The sequence below is a fragment of the Calonectris borealis genome, chromosome 1, assembly GCF_964195595.1.
Source record: "Calonectris borealis chromosome 1, bCalBor7.hap1.2, whole genome shotgun sequence".
NCBI classification, from domain to species: Eukaryota; Metazoa; Chordata; class Aves; order Procellariiformes; family Procellariidae; genus Calonectris; species Calonectris borealis.
In genome coordinates, this window is record NC_134312.1 from 88,564,667 (window position 1) to 88,590,293 (window position 25,627).

The following is a 25,627-nucleotide window of genomic DNA, read 5'->3' on the forward strand; positions in this document are numbered from 1 at the left end:
TTTGCGGGGCTTCAGAATTCACTGAACTGCAAGGGTTGTACGATTTGGGGAGAGGGAGGATGTTTGTTAGGGTTTTTGGTTTTTTGGGGTTGTGGTGGTTTGGGAGGGGGTGTGTTTTCTTTTGGTCTTTTTTTTTTTAAGTATGGCCCAGGGCTGTACCAAAATCTCTGAAGGGATAGATTATACATACCCTGCTACAAATTTACTTTTTGTTTAGATAAAGAAATAATAATTTTCAGAAAGACTAAGGTCCTTTCTACACTCGGGAATTTGTCTTCAGCATTTTCAAAATGCAAGATCACAAGCCAGTTGGACCAATTTAATAGTAAAGGTGTTTTCATCTTGCACTATTGGAAAAGGTTTGTCTTACTGCAAGTATTTGCATTGCCTTTTTGCATACAGATAACAAAACAGAAAGAGAGAGCAGTTGAGTTGGAAATCTGTTTTCTGCTAGCTGTAATTGCATTGCAGTCTTGGGAAAGGTCTGGCTGCACAGGAATTGCTTTTAGTGAACAGCTGGTGATCTGGTTTGATTTTCTTCCTTTAAAGCACCTGGAAGACTCCAGTGAGAATTGGAGTGTGACAAGTTAGCAGAGGAAAGGAGTTGTTGTTTCCATTCCATGGATCCCTTGGGTGCTCCTTCCCAATTTGTGGATGTTGACAGCCTGCCAGGCTGGACTGATGCCTATGAGGCTAAGCAGCTGGACTCTCGCCAAAACCCTGTTGAAAAAGCTCAAGTTGATGTTAGATCACCTTTTCCATACAGGAAAGACATCAATGCGAAAATAATCTTATGGTAAGTTCCATATGGCTCTGGTGTGTTTGTCATCACTTCTCCATTTACTGTGGGATCCCATTGCCTCATATAACAATTGCTGCCATAGAATAAAACCTTCAAACCCTCTTTTCTTGAATCAAACATTACAGGTCTGGGAAGAAAATAATCTATTTGTTCACTGTAAATCTGCAAGTCTGAGGTTTGCTCCACCATAGGTTATAAATTGCATGTTCATAGGCATTCCTTGATGCAGCAGACTGGAGCTATACTTCCTACTGTCATACTGTATGCTTACTATCAAAACCTAATCAGGCACTTTCGGTACAATTTTTAAAATTTTTTTAAAATATGCTTGCTGTCTACTAGCTTTTTTTTTCTTTGCTGGCTTTAGTCTACTTTCACTTTTCAGTATTTCTTTCTTTCATGTAGTTCTTGTGGCTTGCCTTGGGCTCTCTTTTTTTTTTTTCCTTCCCTCCTTTCTGTCTCCATTCTGTGTTCTGTCTCCATGGTTTTCTACCAAAATCTATTGATAAAGTACAGTGTGCTGAGGTTAACTTACTCCATCAGTTTTTCTTTCCTGTAACTCAGATTCTTGAACCTGCTCTCTAGATGAGTAACTCTTTCTTAATATGAAGAGAGAAGGATTTCTCAGGGACACAGATTCAGGGATCAGCCTGAAACTCTTTCTGGTTAATACATGCAGGAAATGGGACTGTCCATGGATTTCCTGAACCTGATTGATTAAGTAAAAGGTTAAACATCTCTCATGACTTGGGCTTGGGTATAATAAATGTGTGCAATTTAAATTTGTTATTTGAATCTCTCCCTGTGTGTGGGAATCTTTATTTCCCTTCCTATGCTCTTTGATCCCAAAATCTCTAATGGCTGCTGCTGTGACAAAAAGCAGGTCAGAGTTCTGCTACTCCATTGTCTCTTTTGCATCTCTGCTTTGTTTATCTTCTGCATGTCTGATCCTTGAACAGCAGAATGAACGTGATCAAATTGTGGGTTCACAATTTCAGAACAAAAGCAATGAAAACTTGTCTAGCCGCAGTGTCGCTCTAGATCCTCAGTGGTCTGAGGAAGAGCAGCAGCAGTAAGGTGCCCTGAGTACTGTGTATGCAAGCCAAAAAAAGTACATTGAAAAAATTGTTGAAGTTTTGAAGGTAATATACCGTAAGGACTGTCCTCTTATCTCCAAGAGAGAATACCTGTTTTTTTGGAACACATAACACTCCATCAGTTTAACACGCTGCTTTGCATGTTCTGCTAGTTGAACTGCCCTACATACAACTACAACACTGTCTTTTCTACATACATCACTAAGTTACTGTTGAGGCTGGGAGTTTTTAAGGAAATGACGGGTTGCATGCGATCTGTCTTCATCAGTTAGAGGCAAAGGATGATTCTGCATGGTGAGCATGTCAGGGTACGCTATGCTATGTGGGCACGGGAGTACTGTTAATGCTTTTCCTTTAACTTGGCATTTCCTTGCTTGTCAGCATTTATTTGAGAATATCCTGCTTAATCTTACATTTAGCCCGCAATAAACTGTTTCCTTGTTTCCTCAGGAAAGGAGATGTAGCGTTACTGAACTGCACAGCCATAGTAAATACCAGTAATGAGTCTCTCACTGATAAGAATCCGGTATCTGAAAGTATATTCATGCATGCTGGACCTGACCTGAGGGATGAACTCCAGAAGCTCAAAGGTAAGTGGCTGGAGACTTGTTTTATCAGATTGAAATCTACTGTCCTTGCATAGTACAAAGCATCAGGGTTTGGGCATAAACTAAAATCAAGGTATAGCTTCCCTCCCCACCTACCCCCCGGCCCCCAACATCTGGTGTTAATATGAAATAAATAGAGGACACTCATGCCAATCTAGTCTCTTCTCTTTCTGCCATTCAGGTTACAGATCATTGAAAATCTGTGGCAGATGTTCGAGTTGCTGAGCCCTTACTTTGTGATACAATAAGTCCCATTATTAGAGTAGTTATCAGCTTATCAGAGCTTTTACTCAAGGGGCCAGTCTTGTACATCTTCAGATTTTGCTCTTATCCTGTTCAGTGTGTGTATATACTGTGGAAGACAGGAACTGAAGTTCACCATTGCAGAAATTAAGTGGGTTCTAATATACACTTTGTGTATCCTCTTTCAGGCTATTAATATACACACGCAGTCTTTCAGGAAACTATGGCGATAATAGATATATTGATAAAACACTGCATGTCTAAATAAAGTCTTAGCGACTACTTAAATTGTTCAGTTCCTTTGCCTCCTCTGCACAACAGAAGGTTTTATTAGAAAGCTACAAGACCATCTCTAATGGAAGGCTATTCTGGAAATGGATGAGATTTGCTTTACCTACGTTCTTTATTAACAGGGTTTATGGCTGATGATGAAATTTACAAATGCTCAGCTTTATTTCCATTCATTCCATTAGATGAAGACTTTCCTTATTTTGTGTGTGAGGAACAAAGAGTTTATAGTTATCCAAGATTATACAGAAGTCTGATATAGTTTGCTGTTAAGAATTCACATTTCTAGTAAGTATGGTACTGAGCTGAATTTTGAGACCCAACTGATGCCTGAGTAGTACTGCTGACTCTCTTGGGTAACGGCTCTATCTCCTTATCATGTAGTAACAAAATGGATAGAAGAGCTGTAATATTTCTAATACAAACTCTCAGCTTAAATTACAATTAAATAGACATCCTCTGGTTTTATAAATTCATATTTTTCTGATTCAGCTTGCTTTTTGTGAGTAACCTGGAAGTAAACCAGGAGGAAGAGTAACCATTTCGTAGGAGAGGGAAAAGTCAGTGTGTCCTTTGGGTGGAAACAACTGTTAAAATACAGCAGATGTTACAGAATAGTTAGGACCCTGCTATGTATGCCAGAACTCTTCTAAAATAAACTTGGGTCTCTTGTGTGCACTGTGAGGTAGGAGGAGAGGGACAACATTTTAAGGAGTTCTTAAAATTTGACATCTGTCAGCTCTCTAGGGAGTTATTTGTAAAAGTTGGGCTTAGCTTCTTAAATTCCTTTACCACGCTGAGTTATATGTAGTTTTGCATCTTCCACCCCGTGATGACACTGGTGTCTTCTCTCTGTAATGCGTTCTGCAGGTTCATGACTCCCTATACGTGACAGTTTCCTTTTAATCTTGTGATAAGAGCTTTTCAGAAATCAGTTCTTCTGTGACACTCTACTGGCATGTTGCGTGGGGGAGGAAAGAGGGGCTGGGTTACAGCTTTGGCTTTTGTGCACCCTTAATGTGTTTGTCACGGTAGCAGAAGTGGAAAGGAGCTTAGTTAAGAAATCAGTTTATGATTCTTTAGTCACCTCTGCCTCCTTGTTGCGCTCCTTCCCATTTAATGTTGAACTTATTTCATAGGAGAATGTTCTTGGGAGGAAGTGAAAATGTATGGTCTTTGCTCTAAAGCTGTAAAATGGGTGCAGTGGTCATTTTCAGTTAGTTCTCTCCTGCTTTATTCCTGCTGCTTAGTATATATTCATATTTCATAGACTCCAAGAAAAATCATGATCTTAAAGCATGTGACGTACTGACCTTTCAAAGGCCTGTGCTTTCTTTAAGGCTCAGCTAACTTACGCATTCCTGGGAACAGTGTGTAGTTTTGATTAACACAGAAATACCACAGCCAAAGGTCCAGGCTTGCAGATGAAGTGCTATTGATATATGCTTGCCTATCAACACATACTTGCTGCAGTCTAATAAAGACCTACTGTAATAGTAATGCATAGTAGTCTTCCAACTCCAGTGAGACTTTTTGTCCGCTGCACACTTTATATGGAGGATTCAGACTTTCCATTTTAAACTTGGAGAGAAGCTGTTCTAATGTTTGAAATCTCATCGGGTAAAAAATAAGATCTTGACTTTGTTCCCAGTTTTGCCACAGACCTTGACCTGTGGAGCTCACTCTATTAGCTCACCTCACCCTGTATCTTCAAATAGGAATAATACTTGCTGCTCATTTTAGTTTTATACATTTTGTAGAGATCTCCAGGCGGAAGGCATTGGGAAGTATTAAGTGTGATGTAAGTGTAGTTAGAGATTATTGATGCTACATCTGGTTGTCTGAATTAGTTTCCCCCCTGAATTCACAGCTATACCTCAGTCAAACTTGCTTCATTCTTTTTCACAAGACAGTTTTTCCTACCAGCCTTTGCTTGCTTTTTTCAAGTTGTGTGACTTGGATGGACCACGGAGGAAGAATAGTAACTCGATAACTGTGTTATCAAACACTAAGTGTTTCAGTTTTAGCTTCTACTTTTTCCATATTGTGCTTGTTTAGTTGGTCTCTTGAGCTAAGGTGTCTTAGAAAATGTGCAGTAATTCAGAAGAGTATACTTAGTTCTAGTATGCTGTTAATTCCTTCTGATTAATCCAGAAGAAACAAGGTGGAGGTCTGTAGAGGGTAATGATGTGATTTAATGGATTGAAAAGTTTACAAGATGTTGCCTTAAAGGCAATGTGTTGTTGCTGTTAAAGAGACATGCTTAAAGTTTTGAGTAAGAGAGATTCTCAACCTGGAATGTCTCTTGCCATAAAATATGCTTTCATGCATGCTGATAGCCTGCCTGAGCACCACGAGGAACAGAGTGGAGTGGGAGAAGTGAATGCTCCTATTCAGTGGGCAGCTCCATGATTGACAAGCCAAGCTACTGCGGTGCTGCTGCCAGAAGGGTGGTCGCAGCTGCTTGTTCATGTCTCCTTCCTTTTTGTGGGCACTAGCAACCTATAAGATCAGGTTGAAAGCTAATCCAGGGAAAATATTAGTTTTCAGCCAGATCAGGTAGCTGAAGTGCAGCTGTACAAGCAGAAGGAAGAAGGTGGAAAATGCTTGTCGTTGAGGGTAGGGAAAGAGAAAGACTAGAAGTATATCTTCAGCTGTCCAGAACTGGAGTGGACTAGATTTGGGTAAAGAAGGAGAGAGTTAGCAGACTTTTCTTCCAGGTGCCGAAGAAAAAACAGACTTCAAACACAGTAGCTGTTCCTGGATCTTTCATTATCAGAAATGTTTTGACAAACTGAAGGGAATAGAGGGGGTTGGATGTCATCGAGGCTTCTGACAAACTGAATTCCCTTGTGAAAAATTACAGGAGTTAAGTATGAATAACTTGCAGGGGAGAGCCAAAGAGGAGTCAAAACCAGAAAGAGGTAATCATAGCATGCAGTAAATGATCCTAGAGTATGTAACTGGAAGGCACTGTGAACGGAACAATTAAATGTGTTGCTTGAACTTCTTTGTCTTGAGACTAGACACCTAGTCTGTCAATGAAGTATGATCTCCATCAGAATCATACTTCTGCCTTGTGACACGAAGAAACTTGCAAAACGGAGAAAGCTACCTTTGTCTGGGAGCGTAGATGAAACAAGTGCTTGATCTATTTATTTTTAATAGCTTTGCCAACAGCTGGTGGGTTCGATTAAGGAGACTTGTAGTCATTTTATCCAAAAAACAATCTCCCCAAACCAAGTTGTTAAATTCAGAAGGACTTTTTATTGCTGCTTGTATAGCATATTTGTGCATCAGTTCTCTGCACATTGTTAAATCATTTCTCCCTTTGGCTCTGTATGTAGCATAGTAAGCACTGCAATTAAAACAGCATTTCTAGCAATTTCTAGTCGGTTCTTATGCATAGTTTTAAAATTGAGAGGAATGAGCATGGCTTTCACCTCCTCAACCTGACTAGGTGATACTAAGCAGCTGTTATGAGACAGAATGCTATCCTTAATATTTGGTGTCTAAAACATTGACTTCTGTATATGAAGAGGAGTTGTCTGACTCTGGAGGAAGTCAAGGGCTTGAATACTTCTAGCTTTCTTATAATGACATTGGCATTTATCCTTGTGGTTTTTTTCAGGGTGCAGGACAGGCGAGGCTAAACTCACCAAAGGATTTAATTTGGCTGCACGTTTCATCATTCACACAGTGGGACCCAAATACAAAAGCCGGTATCGCACAGCAGCCGAGAGTTCTCTATACAGCTGTTACCGCAATGTCCTGCAGCTTGCAAAGTAAGCACACATCAACTCACATGAGGGTTTGCCATCCGTGACACATCTGTTCTAGATACTCAGGTTTGCACAGAGGCCAAATGGCTGTGAACATCTTCTCATGTATATGGATTTGGTTAAGGACATGAGAACATCAGTGGCTTCATGGTATACTTCGTGCTTTTTATCTGTATTGCAGCATAGATAAAACGTGCAGAGAGATCTGAGCTGGTTCAAGTCCTGAAACAGTGTAGCTGGAGCTGTGCAGCATTCAGTTACTCTGAGGAGAAGCAGCATTGATAATTGCATTGCGTTCTGTGCTGCAAAAAGCTTTAGATGTTCAAGCAGCAACTTCATGTGTCTGCAGCCACATGGACATACCCACAGGTAGATCTGACTGCTGTATCAGCTCATATATTTGGCCTCTCTGCCTTCGTACAACAGCCATCTAAAATTCTGAGTCAGGGTGCAAGGTTATTTCTAAACCCACATTTGCTGCCAATAGGTTTGTAGTTTTTCCTCTTTCATCTGTGCTATCTTCTACTTCCTCTTAGCTAACAGGTTTTTTTCTTTCTATTTTTCTGTGTTCTTTCCTGTATTCTGTTCTTCTCCTGTAACGGCTGTTGTAATGGTAGCAGTCACAAAAAATACCTGAACAAGAGCAATGTCAGAAAATGTACTTAACAATTTCTTAGGGTTGGGAAGATCAATTCTTCCAAGTCTGGACTGTGTGTTACAGTGCAATAGTAACTGTTTCATAATCAAAATTACAGCTAAGGTTTCTAGCACGTGCCAGTTTTGTTCTGCCTCAGAAGTGACAAGCAAAGTCAGGTCTGGATTGAAACATGTTAAAAACAATTAAAAATTCTAATAATTCTGCTTCCTGAATTCTGAGTGCCTTTCAGTCAATCTATTCTCTAGAGTAACTTTTGACACTTGTGAAACTGTCTACCAACTCTGAGCTTGCTTAAACTCCTCTGATGACTGTTGGCAACACCTCTGCTTTACTCTTCTAAAAATGTGGCTCTCTGCTGGAAGCATCTTACTGATCTTAAAGTATGTATCACTCAAGGCCAATGATTGTCTAATCATACCTAGGATTGAGTAAGCCACCTTAGTCTGTGTCCAGACCTCTAACAAAACAAATGGTAGGTCAGGTGGAGGAACAGGAGAATGTTTGCAGTAAAGAGCACCTTCTTTTCCCCTCCTTCTCCTCACTGTCAATCTTATACAGGAAGGAAAGTATTTTGGAAAGAATTGCAGGGAGCTTGAGGGAAGAACTTCTTCATTCAGAATATGAAAAATTACAGGAAGAACGTAGCTGAGGTAGAAGGAGAAATCTGAGAACAAACACAAAAGGAAACAGTGTGAAATCATTAATGGTTCCCTCCTTCCCTGCTTAATGATGGTATGTATGCATCTTGCCAGGAAAGAATCCTTCTGCACAAAACTGAAAGAGGATTGCTGCTGCATAGAGGCAGGGAAAAAAGTACTGGTGTTATCTATCGTAGTGACAGACATTTGTTCTCATCTGACCTTCTATTCATTTGTTTTTCTTTTTCTGGATTTCAGGGAACAGGCAATGTGCTCTGTAGGATTTTGTGTCATTAACTCTCTGAAAAGATGCTACCCCTTGGAGGATGCAACCCACATAGCACTGCGTAAGTTTGTTGGAGAGTGACATAAACTGGATGATAGTATTCAGCAGATCACTTGCCTCTGACAGACTGCTGTTGATATGGGGAAACTTTTTTTTAGGGGGCTGTAGTTTATTAGAGGCTGTAAATAGGCAAGGCCTTCTGTGGTTGATCAGGAAATGGAGGAAAAAACCAAATGATCCTTTCTCTGAGCGGTCATCCGTAAAAATCCATGGGAATCTGTGCTGGAACTTGTAGTCTTCAATATATTCATTGATAACCTGGAAAAGATGCTGAACAGTGAGGTGAGAGAGTTTGCTGGTAATAGAAAATTGTTCAGAATAGCAAAGATGAGGACTTACTGTGAATAGCTGTAGATGAACCTCAAGCAACAGAGTGAATTTTATTTGCCGTTTTAGTGTCATCAGCATATCCAAATGTACAGTGATATTCTTCCCCCGCTGACCCCCACCCCTATATGCTTCTACCTTCACATGCGAAGTGATGGGCTAATCCTAGGGAGCAAAATCTTGAGATTATAATAGTTCCATGAAAACAACTCACTGGAGTTCAAAACAGCAAGCTAAGGAAGACACAACAAAATTAAGAGTGTTATGCTATTAATCTGTGTTTTGTCCACCCTTTAAAGCTGCACATTCAAAAAGAATATAGTAGAACTAGAAGTTGAGGAGGTCAACAAGAATAGGGAAAGGCAAGAAATAGCTAAGTAAGCTAAAGTCTTTTTCAGACTAGAATAAACAGAACTTGAAGGGAGTGTGATAGATGTCTATAAACTCATGGTGAATAGGAATCAGCTGTTCACTGTCTCCCGAAATAAGAACCTTCAAACAATGTTAGCATGAATCAGGTTCAGAACAAACAAGAGGAAATAGTTCTTTATGCTTACACTATTTGTTTTATGGAACTTCTTATCAAAAAGCATTGTAGACGCTAGAAGTTTTCAAACTTGTTTGGGTTTAAGAGGAAACTATATTAAAGAAAAAGAAAAAAGGTTGCTAAAAACAAATCAGGAAAGTTCCTAGGCTGAAAATACTTAAAGAATAGAAAAGTGCTCAGAGAAGAATATTATATACTTGCCTGGTTCTTTCTTTTCCCTTTTCTTGACTTTTTCATTTCTGTTGGACTGCTCCTGTCTGCTTTCCACCACCCAGTCCCTGGACCTTCCTGCATGGTACTCCTGCACAATAGGAAAGTTGTAGATAGGAGTGGGTTTTCCTCTTGCTGTGCAAGCTGACTGGAGAAATCTTTCTTACCCTCTGCTTAGCAGAGGTGCTGACACTGGAGAAACAGATTTGTCCATTGTTTTCTCTGCTACCTGCCTGTTGAGTGAGACATATGAAAACATCTGCTCACATAGGTTCAGAAAACTGTTTGCTGTGGAACTGCACAGCTGCATTTGTCCTGTAAAGTAGTGTTGCAGGTCAACCCAATTACACATGAATTTCTGTACAGGAAGTGTTTGAAACTAGCTCTGTTTCTTTTTTTTTTTTCCTCTGAACTGCTGTTTCTTGAAGAACTCTCACTAATATATTCTCTGTAGAGTAGACTTCTTTCCTTTATTGCTCTCTTCTGTTGTCTCTGTGGGGCTGTATTCTACTTGATAAAATACCGCTAGACCAGCCTATTTGTTTGGACACTTTCTCTCTTGGCAGTCTGACAGGAAAGCACTTGGAAATCCTGACATGTGTCAAGATTATTGCAGCTCAAGGACCTCATCTGTACAAGGACATGCCTGACTGGGAGCTTGGTTACAAAACTTTTTTTTCCCCTCAGCTGCAAATGTTTAGGAACTCGACTGTGTCCCTGGACTATGCTAAAGCTTTGGGGGAGTCAAAAAAAAGTAACAGAGGAAATAAATTCTCTCGTGATTTACAAACATAATTTTTATATGCCTCTTTGGCTGATCCCAGAGGTTTTGTGTGGCTGACTGTCTTGTACCAGCTTCTGCTATGGCTTGTTTATCATCTTGCTTTCGTGATAACTTAGGGCACGATGACTTGTTCTAGAAATATCTGGTTTTGGCAATTTGCAGAGGAGTCTTGTAAAAGAAGGGTTTGGTTTGATTTTGTGGGGCCATAGAATCACATTCTACAGACTGAGGAATACCTAGTAAGCAAAAATCAAAGAGATATTTTTTCTCTTTTTGTATCCATCTCTAAAGTGAGAAGCAGGAAAGAGTGGAGGTAGAACTTCCAATATGGCCAACCAACCCATTTGGTGTGTTAAACTACCACTTAATCCACACTTGCATACAGCCTGTGCAGCTATTTTGTAGGAGGAGAGAGATGTGTGTCTCTATTCTGCACTCTGACTTCCTCACTTGTAGTCGTGTGTGTAAATTTCTCCTCCTGTTTTGCTAACTACATTTAATCTTCCTCCTTGCAGGCACAGTTAGAAGGTTCCTGGAGATTCATGGAGAGACACTGGAGAAGGTGGTGTTTGCAGTCTCCGAGCTTGAAGAGGTATCTTCCACCAAAATTCATGGGCATGTTTGATCTTCTCTGCAGCAGTATTAACTCCTGCATTGTAGAGCTGGATTCGGATTTTCCCTTCAAATCACATAGACTTTTGGTCCCATAGCATCCTCCTGTCTCCTACTAGCGTAGCATCTTTTGCAATACTGTTTATGTTCTTAGCAGTCACTATGGACATGTTCAGAATCTTTCCACTTCTGGCTTCCATGTTCCTGAGCCATGAACAGGAACCAATACTAGAGGTTATAGCATGCAGTTGTGCTGGATGGTATCTACCAGCCAGAAGGGAAATTCCTCATACAAGATTTCCTCCTAACACAACGCTGCTTCCCTTGTGCTTTGAAAAGGCCAGTTTAGCATGCCCACAGATCACCTACAAACATCTTAAACATTGCTTGCTGGCTTGTTGAAATAACGAGCTTGACATTTAATGATCTGGGTTCAGACAGATGCTAGTAGTTTGAACATTGAATTCTTATGTATATCAGACTTGCTAATGGCTGTTCCTGGGCAGAACACCCACACTGTGTTCAGGTTTTGTGGCATCAGGATGAGGAAAATAACTAACTTGTTGGGGGTTCTAAAACTGCTAATCAGTTGGAGAGAACACATGAAGTATTACAATGTTCAGTAGAGATTTTCATTGTTTTCCTCCATGTGGGGAGGGTTTCTCTTGGTTGGTTGTTGTTTTTTCTTTTTTCCCAGTCAGATCACTAAAGGCGATCTGTGTAGTGGTACATTTTAATGTAAGCAGCCTTTGCTGAAGTCTGTCATCCATGCATATTGTAACTTCTTTACAAAGCTGAAGTATCTGCAATGTACTGAGTTCACGCAGGTTAAAGCGGAGTCCTCTCAAGGTCATTTGCCAATGGGGGCGGGGGGGGGAAGTTAACCTCGATAAAGGTTATCTGCGTTTATTGCCTGGTAGCAGCCCAAAATAAGCCATTGAGGGAAGTGGTACTTTGCCTTCAAACCTCTGAGAAGATCCCTGCTACAAGGGCAGATGTTACTTAACTAAAGAGCAAGGATGCGTGATAAACCTTCACGCATTTTTCTTATTTGTAGGCCACTTACCAGAAGTTGCTGCCTCTGTATTTTCCAAGATCCTTGGAAGAAGAGATACAATCCTTGCCTTACCTCCCTGCAGATATTGGCAATGCAGAAGGAGAGCCTGTAGTACCAGAGCGGCAGATCAGGATTACTGAAAAGCCAGGTGTTCCGGATGGTGAGTTCTTAACTGAACCTTGGAATAAGTATCTCTGTGTCAGTGTCAATGGCAAAACAGAAAAGGCACATGGGAAGCAAAGAGATGTCTTCCCACCTCACCCAAGGCAGGCTGTGATGAAGAGAGTTATCAAGCTGCCTCGTTGGCTTCATGTGTTCCACAGCAGTAACTTCTGCTTTCTGCCTCATTGTGTAGAGTGGTGTGGTTAGAGGATGTGGTAGAGCTGCTGTTCTGTCTTTTTCTTGGGGGGAGAGGTGGGGTAGTTCATTCCCTTTGCAAATTTTCTCCCAAGGTGATGAGGAACTTTGCAGGATTTTTGCAAAATCTTGTGCAGCCCCTAACCAAAAAAGCCATTATTGTTAATGGCTATCTTATATATTAGCAAAATGTTGCTTATATATTAGCAAATATTGTCTCAAATGGTAAGATTCTGTCGATACAGCATGTGCATCAAACTCATAGATGCTCAGTGACAACTAGCAGAAACTCCCTAAAAGACAGAGGAACTAGATCAACCCAGAGGTCAGTGTTTGGGAAATGGCTGTCAAAGCTCAGTGAAAAGTCGTCTGTTTGTAAAGAGGTTGCCTAGATGACACGGTTGAGAAGGTGAGATACGTGTAGCAAAACAATTTAATATATAAATGGGCATAGCTGACACATTCTGCTTTGTTTATTAAGCAGTGCTGTGAAAGTTTTACACTTCCTTAGGTGAAGCCTTAAACCATCAAAAGCAGATAACTTGGAACGGGTTTCAAAGGCTTTCTACTTTTGCATGGCCAGTTGGGATTAGGCTGAATATGCAATGAGGATACAGACAATTTAATTTTCCTGTTCACAGATACCTGAGGTACCTACTCTTGCTGATCAGACTACAATCTTCCCCGCTTCCCCCCCACCCCCCACCCCAAACTGCTGGTTAGAGTGGTGTTTGCAGCTGTGGCTGATCTGTGTGAGGCATTCAACCACTAGCTAATAATTTGTGAAATTACTGGCTTTGCATATGTAGGAGCGAATGGGTATAGCGGAATGCTGCACTTTTGTCCCATTGCTACTGTAGCATAGAATCATAGAATCATACAGGTTGGAAAAGACCTCTAAGATCATCGTGTCCAACCGTCAACCCAACACCACCATGCCCACTACACCATGTCTCTAAGGGCCTCATCTACACGTCTTTTAAATACCTCCAGGGATGGTGACTCCACCACTTCCCTGGGCAGCCTGTTCCAAGGCCTGACCACTCTTTCAGTAAAGAAATTTCTCCTAATGTTCAATCTAGTGCAACTTGAGGCCATTTCCTCTTGTCCTATCGCTTGTTACTTGGCAGAAGAGACCAACACCCACCTCGCTACAACCTCCTTTCAGGTAGTTGTAGAGCGCGATGAGGTCTCCCCTCAGCCTCCTCTTCTCCAGGCTAAACAACCCCAGTTCCCTCAGCCGCTCCTCATAAGGCTTGTGCTCCAGGCCCTTCACCAGCTTTGTTGCCCTCCTCTGGACACGCTCCAGCACCTCCATGTCCTTCTTGTAGTGAGGGGCCCAAAACTGAACACAGTATTCGAGGTGCAGCCTCACCAGTGCCGAGTACAGGGGCACGATCACCTCCCTACTCCTGCTGGCCACACTATTTCTGATACAGGCCAGGATGCCGTTGGCATTCTTGGCCACCTGAGCACACTGCCAGCTCATGTCACACTAAAACTGGGAAACTCAATTCCCATCCAGATTGCCCAGAGAGGTATTGCTAGAAGCCTTAGCAATATTACTTGATGACACAAAGTTCAGTGGAGCATTCTGGTATTGTCACCAGCAAGCGAGCCTGTGCTCTTGTACTTAATCACACAGTCATGTTATAAACAGTACTATAAAAATATTCAAACTCAGGTTACCACCAGCTCTACAGCATTTGTTCAAGCAGTGTCAATGATATAAAAAGAAGTAAGCCCTTTCTACAGAACAGCTTCTAAACTGAGTAAAGCTGTAGCATCTGTCCTTCTGCATACTTATTTTTTCCCCCTATGACAAGTAGGACAACTGTAAAGCCCAAGTCTGTCTCTCTCCAGACCTTATTTTCTGAGAGGGTTAACCATTATCCCTTCGTTACAAGCTGATGACTAGGACTTGCCCAGTTAGTTTCCAGGCAAACCAACATTTTAAGGGAGTCCGTAGTTATCAATCACATGCTATAATCTGTCAATGGTACTGGTGATATGTCGGAGCCACATCATGGTACATTGTGGGTTTTTGTGTTAGTTTGTGGCATGACGACTGGGTTGGCTCGCCGAGATATATAGTAACTCATCAGCAGCATTGCTGTCTTGTACGCAGCTTGAACATTTTACGCTACCTTTGTTTCTACTGCAGATGCTTCAGATGAAGAGGGTCTGGAGGCAGATTTGTCTTTCATTGGTTCCCATGCTTTTGCCCGCATGGAGGGAGACGTTGATAAACAGAGACGCCTCATCCTTCAGGGACAGTTGTCAGAGGCAGCACTGCAAAAACAGCATCAGAGGAAGTGAGAATTTCCTTGTCCGTGTGAATGTTTTGTGTTAGTGAGCTGCTCAGAGGACCAACCCTTAGGATGGTTTTCTTATCTGTAAAGCCTAATCCTCTGGCAAGGAAACACAGTTAAAGCCTGGTGTCACCCTGGATCGCTGTGGTAGCCTCTTTGGCCTGAAGGGAGAAGGGAAGGGGCAGTAAGAGGAAGAGGGAAGCTAGTGATGAACCCACTGGCCTACCCGGTGCATCCGACCAGCTGCCTTATATCTTTGCCACAAGATGTCACTGTTTTGTCACCGCTTTTTGTAGTGGGGTCACCTGCTTTCAGTACTGCCTGCTCGCTCCTGAGGCTCTGGGCAGACAGCAAAACGTTTTTCTTCTGTCTTTCAAAAGAGAAAGATAAATAAATGAATGCAGAGGCTTTTTCCCTTTTTTTTCCCCTCCCTGGCTAACCCTAGCGTGCATGATCACTTTCTTAGAAACCAGTTCCGTGCTGGAGTCCACTTGAGGCATGATGCTTGGCTTGTTTTGTCAGATGAGGCACTAAGTTGTTCACCATTCAAAGGGGAGGAAAAAAAATCCGTATGTAACACTGGTTGCTGTGTAGTTGTGTTCGACCTCTAGACTTTTTAAAGAAATTTTTCTTTTTTTTTTCCCTGTTTTTTAAACACTGACACTGAGGTACTTAAATTGAAAAAACTCTTAGATCTTTTCAGCCCAAATGCAATGCAACTATATTAGTCGGTGCGTATTCATTGCCCTACTGAAAATCACTAGGTATGTAACTAAGGCACTCAAATCTTTTTTTTTTTTCTTTTTTTCCCCAACACTTCTTTCTTTAACAACTTGATAGTTGCTCCATAGGTCAGAAAACCACAATGTTAGAGAGATGGCTCAGTCAAAAAGAGCTTGTTTTGTCCTTCCCTTCCCATATACCTCTTCAGGCTTCTAACGTTAATCCAAAGGGAATTAGATCTGACCAGATGTTTTTAACTTTCTAGTTATAATCGCTGGCTGTGTCAGGCAAGAGCTGAAGACCTTTCTGATATTGCTTCTCTTAAAGCCTTGTACCAGACAGGTAAGTTCAGGGTACCAATGACTGATGTATATTGTCTTAAAGTAAAAATACAAAATAGAAGTATAATATTTTCTTTAGACTTGAGTATGCAATAAGTCACGTTATTAAGCTAGAAGCCTGGCTAAGAACTAGGAAACATCTCTGCAGTAAAGCAGGAATTCTCTCTTGATTGGCTTTGAAAGACTGTGTGGTAAACTCCCAAACTGCTCTGCTTTAACAATCTGAAGATACATGTATATCCTGGATTATCTGTAGCTTTAGATGTAAATCAGTACTGTTAGATTCAAGCCAAACGCGTAAGGTGCTCTGTATGAGATAGTTTTTCTTTTGGTCTGAATTATCTCAAACTATCTCCATCATTTTGTTACAAAGAAATGAATGTTGCTTTCATATGATTAGTGTAGAGAATAAGCAGTTACCAAAGCAACTTCTAATACAGCTTTCCTGAAGAAAATGGCTTGCTTTATTTCCTTCAGGTTAGGTATGTGTTGCTCTCCTCTGTATGTGTCTCCTAGTACTAGTGGCGGAGTACCATGGGCAGCACATCTTGCAACCGTGAATTCAGTAGGTGGGGAGATTAGGGAGAGATTCAACAACCCAACGGAGAGTTCAGTGGAAGAAAATAGCTGTGAGGTCCTTGCAGCCTGGAGAGCAGAGATGGGGAACCTGTACTCTTCAGTTCACTTTTACTCTTTAGATAGCATCACACTTGGACGTAAAAACTTGCCCTTGTCCCAGTGGCTTATTGCTGCTTTACACCATGACAGGAAGAAACAGGCAAGTAGTCAGGCTCTCGAAAGCATAGCTGTGTTTCTGCAGAGAAAGTCTGTTCAGCACTTTGGTTGATACCTTTGGCCTCCTGAAAATCCAGATGCTTACCTCGATCTTTGTGCAAATACCAAGGCTGTGTGATACCTTCTTCTCAGTAGCTGCAATTTTAAATTCTTTTTTTTGCTGTAGACAAGGCTCTGTGGGCTGTAGGAGGTCCATAAGGCCTGCTCTGGGAATCTGTGCATTAGATTTCAGAGCTTGATTTCTAGAAAGAAGTTTGCTTTGGTGGTAGAACTGCAAGTGAAGGTTTTTGTTGTGTTTTTTTTTTTTTAAATAAAAAACATGTTATTACTTGAGGTTTAGGTAAATGTGGAATGCATAGGCAACATAAAATTGCAGTCCTTAAGACTTAAGTTTCTCGGATGTGATGCGCCCTTTTTTGGATCAGAATAGCTACTGGTATAGTGAGAACAGTAACTCTAAGCATATTTCCTCTGTTTTTAAGATGGAAAACAGATGCATTGCAAAAATTCTGAGCTGTGGCTGGTTCTCCCTGCTTTGAAAGGGACCATCTCCAAAACCTGGCATGACTGAGAGAAGTTTAGAGACATATTTTTCTTTCTTTTGTAGGTGTAGATAACTGTGGCCGCACAGTGATGGTGGTGGTTGGAAGGAATATCCCCATAACATTGATAGACATGGAAAAGGTAAGGCTTTGTAAAACTAGTTGTGTGTGCTGGGGTGGCTTCTTTCAAGGAGGAACTGGACTATTTCTAGAAAAACAGCCCTAATGTGGACTCCTTTTTCTTCTCAAGAAGAAAGACTTGCCTTGCTTCGCTTCTATAACTGCCAAGACATGAAGGGTGAAATGTAATGAGTCAAATTAGTTTTTCATGGAAACAGCAAGAATTTATCTCCATCTGTGAGGTCAGCTAGACAAAAAAGACATCTAAGTTATTACAGTCAAGTTGAAGACTTGGAATGTTCACCTTGCTTTTGTAGCTGAAACATAATGCCACCCAACCTCATGATTCCTGATTTGTGACTGAATTAAAGGAAGCATATTAAGATGTAATGCAATTGTGAAAGAGTTCTTTGCAAATATAAATTTCATTTCTTTCTGTCTCAGGCTCTTCTGTATTTCATCCATGTCATGGATCATATTGCAGTGAAGGAATATGTCCTGGTGTACTTTCATACGCTCACAAATGATTACAATCAACTAGACTCTAATTTCTTGAAGAAACTCTACGACGTTGTTGATGCCAAGTGAGTGTTAATAGGACACTTCTGGTCTTCCTCTGTGCTATGCAAATGTTTGTCATTCCCTGTATCTGGTTTCCCATTTATTTGTGAGAGAATTTTGCTGGAACAAAGACCTAAATAAATAACAAAGGCAAGAGGAAGGAAGATGTTTTCTTTCCTTCTCAGAACCATCTATCAAACCAGGAAGTTCTGTGCTCTGCAGTCTCCCTTCTGGAGCTGTTAGAGGCATACTGGGTGTATTGTCTAATCTCTATCCAGAGGTGGAGCTTCTGGAGCCTGGCATTGTTAAAAGTATGTTGCTAGTTGTGAGGAAAGAGGCTTGGGTAACATTGGTAGTCATAATTTGTCTGTAACTTTCACTGTCCGCATAAAAGACTGCAGGCTATGATGTCTTTACCTGAAAAATAATCATTCTGCTTTTTTTTTTCTCTTCACATTTACTTTTCTGGTATCTGTCCTTATATTAGATCTAACTTTGTAAAATTACATCACAGGCACTAAAGCAAAATGATTTATGTTTTGACTGTTATGTTGTATAGGTGAGCTTAAGTAGAAGTCACTGTTAAAGAGTGGTTTTTCTTTCTTTAAACCAGGTACAAGAGGAACTTGAAGGCACTGTATTTTGTCCACCCAACATTTCGTTCAAAGGTGAGGTATATAGTACAAAAGAAAAGAATGTTTTGGGTGTTGGCGGGGTAGCATGAAAGATTGCAGTATGAGGAACGTGGCAGTATATAGAAGACTTCCAAAATTAGGCAGTATCTTCTGGATCCACAGTCAGAACTTGAAATTCATCCCCATCTTTGATCTAGCTGTAGTCTTCCAACTTTAGTGATAAGCTGAACCCCAACACAGTGCAGCTGTCTATGCGTTGTTTTGCATGTGCTCCTAACTGAGAGAGGTGGAAGCTTTGTGTCTTGCTTCTTTCAAAGAGAAACATTTTGTCCTTTTTCCTGCTGTCTGGTTGGCAGGATGACAAACCATGACCAAAAACTCTTAGAATTCTTTTTTGTGTAATTCATTTCCTGGATGTTTCACCTTTTCTCTCCCCACAAGAGGTATTGCATGCGTGATGCATATCACTTAAGAGCTGCCCTGGTAGGAGCAGAGGGTGGTGTGTCAAGCAGCAATGAGACTAGTCAGGATTATGGAGTGTAGAGTAGCAAAGGAAGATGGAAAGAATGCCTCTGTGACATGGAGTGCAGAAAAATCCTGTTAAGCCTTTAGGAGATGAAAAACTGAACTCATCAAGCAGCAAGATATTCTCCTTGGCTATCATCTGTGTGGGGCAACAGAAGATGGAGCTCGCTCCCTTCTGTACTTCATACACACAACTCATATTGCAGCAGTGTGAGTACTTCAGATGAAATAAGTGTCAGCAGCAGCCCTTCCTAAAATTTTTGATTGTCCTCTTAAAACAGTTAGAAATGTGATCCTCCATGTTCACATCAGATTAACCTCTGTTTATTCTGCTTTTTGCTGACATTGATCAAATTTGAGAAAATTATACACCTGCAAAAAACATCTGTTCATGCATGTTCAGCAAGAATTTCATTGCTAAATTTCCAGAGTTCTTTCTTTTTGTGTGCACAGCTGGGACAGTATGAGACTTGGAGCTTCCTGGTTTTATGTAGATGAGACTGAGTCTTCCCAACAGCATACCTTCCAGTTTCTGTCAGGATATTAATTATTCCCACAGGGTACAGATCTGAGGTCTAAATGCTAGAATTAGAGCTTCCAGCTCTGATGCTCCTGAAAATGTAGGAGCTGGCACAGAACATTACTAAGGTCACAAAGTTGAGTGGAAAAGTTGAAGCTAGGAAATACTAGTGTTTTAGATTCCCAGCAGCACTTTATCCCCCCTCCTCTCCTACCATGCGTTCCTATTTGGTTGAGAATGGTTTTTTGTTGGAGGATGAGAACTCGTGTTCACCAGTCCATTGCCAGGTTCTCTGTCCCTCTGGGAACAGCAGTGGGACTCAACAGATCTGTGGGGCAAGCAGATAGTTGGCGGGAAGCAGGGAGGGTGAGAGATGTAAAACTCTAACTTGCTGGAAGTGGAATTGGTTTGTATCCTATTCTAGCAGCACAGCTGGAGGCAAAAGAGGATGTGTGTTCATGTCTTTCTGCAAAGCCTTTTCTCTAACTGAAAGGCAAGTGGGATTGCTGCTGGCTGTTGCAGAAACCATCAGCTTATGAAACATGATGGGGAATATGCAGCAGAAAGTCCTGGTGGAGGAGGTGGCTGCTAAGAGGGAATGATTTTTCTCTCCTCTCCTTTTCTGGCTATTTCAGATTGTTGTCCCTGTGGAAGATTGCTAGCTCAGAAGCCTCAAATCTCTTAAAAAACATTTGGCACATTCATCTTCCTACTTGGAGCATTGACTTCCTTCCCTAGAAATAGTGGAAAATACCCCATGTCTCAAATGTAGGAGGAAGGCTTGTGCATTCATGCCAAACCAATCACCCTTGTACATGTATCTCATTCTTAAAGCTCTGATATAAATGGTCCATTTTACTGCGGTATCGAACCCGGCACAGTGGATGTCTGCCGTCTGTTAGAGTCGCATTGCTTATTTCCGGGCTAAAAGGGATCAAGAGGCTTTTCATCATGCCTCTTGGAAACTCATGTGCTCTTAGACAACAAGCATAGTTCTGAAAGTGCTTCATAGTGCCAACGATGATTCTTTGTTTGGTTTCTAGATGTGAAACTTTTAAATTATGTTCTGAGGATAATTGCCTATCTAGAATACATCGTTTTCAGTATGCAGGGAGGAGGCTTCAGCAGTTGTCCTAAAACACAGAGTAACTGAAGCAGGGTGTGTTTATTCATGCTTTTTTTTTCACGCTTTGATGTGAGCATTCTTGCAATCTGTGAAAAACTTGATTCTCTTGTAGTGCTGCTGAAATGTAACCGTTCTTATGATGAAATTGCATCATAGGCAACAGCGGTTTTTTAGGCTGGCAGCAACTCTTGCAGTGTGAACACTTCATCACCAGGACTTAGATTAAGATACCCTTGAAGTGCTATCACAAGTTTCTTCATGCTCTTGCGTCTAAATGTACTTCTGCTTGTTATTGCTATAGTTGCCGATATGTAAATAAAGGGCTCTTTGGGGCATTTTTGTGTGAAGCCTCTCAGCTCCCCTCTTCTGAGAGCTCTCCAAACATAGCTTTATAGAGCTTGGTGTGTTCTGAGTGTCAGTGACTGGATCTGAAACAATCTCACCCAGAGAAATTCTGTTTTCATAAATTTAGTAACTTGGCTATGAATCAAGAATTTTTCAAAACGGAAACATATCTGAATACTCAAATCAGATATTCATAATCATCATAATCTTTATATTTATCATGAACAACTTTTGTCTTTCTTCTGTAACAGTCATAAAAGCAGTTTCTGGAGATCAGATGTCAATATAACGGTTGTTGCAAATCTCTTACGGCTTTTTCTACAGAAGATCCTTCCAATTGTAATAAAATCTCCCAGATTTTAGTAAGTTTCTCTTTGGGGTATGACCCAATTAGGAGATCGGTGACACACTCTGTGTTGTGCTGTTTTTTTGAGGGAAAGACATCTGATACTTCAACCCTGTGGTTTTCTAGCTTGGCAGAGTGACTTTGATAGCCTTTTATTCAGATTCAGAACTGCAGTACAAGAAAAATGAAGGAAAACTTCAGCAGATGACTAGATTTTTAACTTTTTTGACTGCTCTGGTATAACTTATTCTACTTTCAGTGCATTAACAGGGATTTGGTTTAATTTGAAGTTCTCTGTCCTCTTACTGATAAGGAAATGGCTGCTTTCTTATTACTGTTTCTATACCCTGTGATTACTGAGAATGGAGATAATAGAAAAATTCTCTGGAAACAACATTTCTGGCCCTCTCCCTTTTTTCTGTGTTACTGGATAAGATGTGTCAAACTGCAGTGTATACTGAGAAGGGGGGGAAATAAAAATCGCTTTTCCCGATACCAGTTTTCGTGATGGCTGCAAAAATATTCCCTATTAGACTTTTATACATTGAACATCCATAGCAATTATGTTTAATGATTGTCATTCATAATACACCTTGGAATGCATGCTACTTTGATACAGGATTGAGAGGGTATTTTTCACTCATTAAATTGTCATCCAGTGTCACTCATAAGAGGCTGTGTTAAAAAAAAATACAGTAAATAATGGATGCCAGTAATAGTCTGTCTCCCTGCTTTATGCTAACATAAATCTCTAATTCTGCCCTCAAAATAATGAACCAATCTTAAATATTCTCTCCTGTTCTTTACCTCCTTTTCTCTTTTTCGTTGTTCCTTTCTCATGAAAATATGCTGTTTTGAGGAGGCAGTATAGCTATTCCAGGACAGTTTTTAGGCATCGACTTTCTCTTTAAATGTTGTATTCTGGCAGATCATTTTTATTGTTTTAGTTTATTTGAGGCTCCCACTTTCCTCAAGGCTTTTCTCGTGGTGTTGCTTCTTTTCTGTTAACTTACTGCAGTCAAAGACAACTATCAAACAGAGTCACAGAATGGCTGAGGTTGGAAGGGACCTCTAGAGGTCATCTGGTCCAGCCCCCTGCTCAAGCAGGGTCAGCGAGCGCTGGTTGCCCAGGACCATGTGAGTGGTCCCTCATATGAGCATTTGTGACCTGTAGAACAGTAACCTCTGGTTCTCTCAAGTTTTTTCTTTCCCTTCAGTCTGCCAGGAAAAGACTAGATAAGAAATAAGCAAAAAGTAATATAGTGCTTAAGTTTTGAGAAGGTGGGTTGAAAAGTAAAAGCTTGTGCAGTTAATCTAAACAGCAATATTTAATAACTTGTAGAAATATCAATGGTGTCTTACTGGCCTTTGCAAAACAAAAATTCCTTAACCTGTTTACATCTAACAGAGACAAAGGTGTGTATACTTAAAGTAAAATCTTGTAGAATAAGTTGATAAGGCTTATTCTTGTAGAGTAAGATGAGAAGGCTTTGATAAGAAATGTGGTAAAACAGAAGGAGACACACACTCACTCAGCCAACCCAAAGCAGAGAGGAGACCTCAGTAGGACCTTTGAACAGCTGAAAGCCTCTTTCTCTCCCTTGAATTGCCTTTTCTGTGAAAACTTGAAGGCAAAGGGTTGAAAATGCTTCTGTCGGATCTAGAGGCAAATAGGTCATATTCTGAGCTGACTAAACTGGAAGTGAAAATGTGCCACTATACAGATGGTTTTTTTGAAGACAAATAGCAGAATAGCTGTCACTCTTGTACAGTGGAAAGGGACCTTAAACTGGCAGTTGGGGAGGAGTGAGTGTGGGGCAGAGAACACTAGCTTGAAAGCTCTCAAGACAGTGCTTGCTAGCAGTCAGTGGTGTGTACTTCCTGACCGTGTTGTGTTATTGCCATGATATTAGTGTTTCAAGTTTAACTCAAGCCTTTTTAACTATGGAGTATTATGTTGAACCTGAAGGTTTTGAAACAGCACCATCTTCATTTGTTTTTGTTGGGCTTTATTTTCAGGTCTCGGCATGGTTTTTCACAACATTTACAGTCTCAGGGCTAAAGGACAAAATCCACTATGTGGAAAGCCTTCAGCAGTTATTCACAGCCATACCCCCAGAACAGATTGATCTCCCCCCTTTTGTCCTCGAGTATGATGCCAGGGTAAGTGACTTCATGTGGCAAGCATCAGTCTTTGCTCCTAAGTGTAGTTCTTGTGCATGTCCCGTTCTGCTCTGCAAGAGCTTTAAAGGGGCTGACTTCCACATCTTCAGAATGGGGAGGAGAAAGGGAGGGTTCCTGGAGAGTCTAGGTTTTGTTTTGAGAGTAACAATTCTCTTAAGTTTTTCTTCTACATCAGTCCAAGTAGAGGGCTTGGTCAAGAAGCAGACCCCTTTCCCAACAGAGCAGTCTGCTATGTGCATAAAAGGCAGACTACCTTTCTTCAGCCAAGAACTGTAACGTAACACACTAAGAGCCTGTGGACAAGATAAAATTCATGTTGTATACCTGCTATATACCTTACACTGACTGCAAAAAAGAAATGCTATCTGTGTTTCATCTTCCCTGCCCCACGTATCAACAAGCATGCAGGAAGGAAAAAAAAAAAAAAAGTTGGGAGAAACGGAACTGTAGCAGGGTGCCTTGCCTTTGGTGTTGGTCCCTCTTCCTCCTCCCTTCTCCATCCTGGGTCTCTACCCAAATAGTGGAATGAACGTGGCTTGCATTGGCCAAATCATTCCAAAGAGGATGTGCTGTAACTACGAAGTAACAGCCAGAGCTGTGTGTCTGCGTAGGCAACTTTGTCTTTAACCGTCTGACTGGCTATGCTAGCATTTGTGGCTTTCTTGCGTCACAGCTTTGGCTTAGTGGCAAAACTTTAACCTGCACTTTTTGCTTAAAACAGAGGCAAAACCAAGGCCTGTTTTTGCCTGGTTACCAGCCCAGTCCTCTCCTGGGTGGTCACTGTACTCGTGGAAGACAAAGCCAGGAGTACCTGTTTATTTCTGCCTCTGTGTCATCATCCATTGCACCAAGGTGTATTGGAGAAGGCTTTTGTTCAACTGCTCGTTCTGTTCTCGTTGCAGGAAAATGGGCCTTACTATTCTTCTTATCCTCCATCCCCTGACTTGTGATCTGCAGTCCTGCGATGCTGCTGGTTTCCCATGGATCCAATGACCTGATGCCTGCCAAAACCTGAGCATTTGCCCATGTACAGAATTCAGAGAGAGGGTTTTCCTCCCCCAGCTCTGGTATTTTTTTACTGACGAGATATTTTCAAGCACTCAAGCAATCAGAGAACTTTATGCCACTGTGAACTGTACAACTATTTCAAATATATTTATCCAATGGAAAAGTTGATTTAAAGATCACTAGGTGCATTTTTTTGTTTTTTTTTTTTTTTTTTTTTGAAGCTGTTACATTTATTTCTGAACAGACTTTCTGTTTTCTGGGAAATCCATCAAAAGCACTTGATCATGTTTTTAACTATTATCATTTTCCAGCTCTGTTTGTAATACCCATTTCTGACTGGTCTGTACAAATATTGTGCAGTACCAGCCTGACACGTTGCTCATCATACGGTCTCTGTGTTTCACATCTGATTATTTTCCCTTTCTGTTAGTGCTGATTACTTTGGTCTTGACCCTGCAAAAGTATCTGGAATTGGGAATGCCATGTCTGCAGGCTGAACAAAGCACTACAGCCAAGCCAAGGTTACTTCAAGACTTAGTACCATAAATGTGAGGTGAAGCTAGGAGCCTTGATAAAGTCCCTGTCAGTTATCATTGGATGATGTGACATGTCAGGATGCCACTACCCTCCCAGTAAGAATAAAATTGAAAAGCATTTGCGGTTTCTGTTCTCTAACTATAGTTGTTTATGTTCTCCTTTGACGTGGCCAGATGTGTTTGTATGATAAATGAATGCCATCTGCCTGAAGTATGTATGGAAGGGCAGGGGAAACGATGACTCCAATCCCAACCTCTGGTGACAGAGATTGTTTCTTAGAGATATCAATGTCCCTTTTATATCCTGTTACACTGACACTCACTGATTTTTGATAGACACAATACATGTAAGAGAGCTCAGCCACAGGGTACTTACAGAACTGGACGTGAAAAGTTTTTCAGCCTGCCAATGGAAAGCTAAAAGAGGAGGGAGAAGGCTCCCTTGTAAAATGTAATCAGGGATGGCAGTCCTGAATACAGAAGGATGGAATCCCTGGTAGGAAGAATGTCACAGCAGTACTGAATATGAAAATGATGGTATGATTTTCATGTTTTCATTCTAGCTGCTTTCCTGCCCTGGCTTGTATCTGCTACTCTCTCCTTACCAAACTTCAGTTTTCCTTGTTCTGCTGCTTCTGCAATAACTACCGTT

The 25,627-nt window shown here is 41.0% G+C and overlaps 1 protein-coding gene across 4 annotated transcripts; it reads left to right on the plus strand.

The window, feature by feature from the left end:
- Positions 1-549: 549 nt before the first annotated feature.
- On the plus strand, positions 550-25,093 carry GDAP2 (ganglioside induced differentiation associated protein 2). 4 transcript variants are annotated; one of them, XM_075165946.1, is made up of 13 exons: positions 550-796; positions 2,350-2,489; positions 6,670-6,823; positions 8,375-8,463; positions 10,846-10,922; positions 12,000-12,159; positions 14,521-14,671; positions 15,657-15,733; positions 17,135-17,211; positions 17,634-17,773; positions 18,364-18,418; positions 23,267-23,410; positions 24,334-25,093. In XM_075165946.1, exons 1-13 carry the CDS (start codon positions 621-623, stop codon positions 24,379-24,381), a joined length of 1,488 nt encoding a protein of 495 aa, XP_075022047.1. In that variant the 5' UTR covers positions 550-620; the 3' UTR covers positions 24,382-25,093. The 4 variants fall into 4 exon arrangements, with proteins under 4 accessions (XP_075022047.1, XP_075022056.1, XP_075022067.1 ...); XM_075165955.1 differs by lacking the exon at positions 17,634-17,773; XM_075165966.1 differs by lacking the exons at positions 14,521-14,671; positions 15,657-15,733.
- The last annotated feature ends 534 nt before the right edge of the window (positions 25,094-25,627 follow it).

Coding starts and splice junctions, on each gene's coding strand:
- GDAP2 (XM_075165946.1), top strand. CDS start 621: ATGGATCCCTTGGGTGCTCCTTCCCAATTTGTGGATGTTGACAGCCTG. Junction 797..2,349: donor AATGCGAAAATAATCTTATG/GTAAGTTCCATA, acceptor TTGTTTCCTCAG/GAAAGGAGATGTAGCGTTAC. Junction 17,774..18,363: donor TACGACGTTGTTGATGCCAA/GTGAGTGTTAAT, acceptor TCTTTAAACCAG/GTACAAGAGGAACTTGAAGG.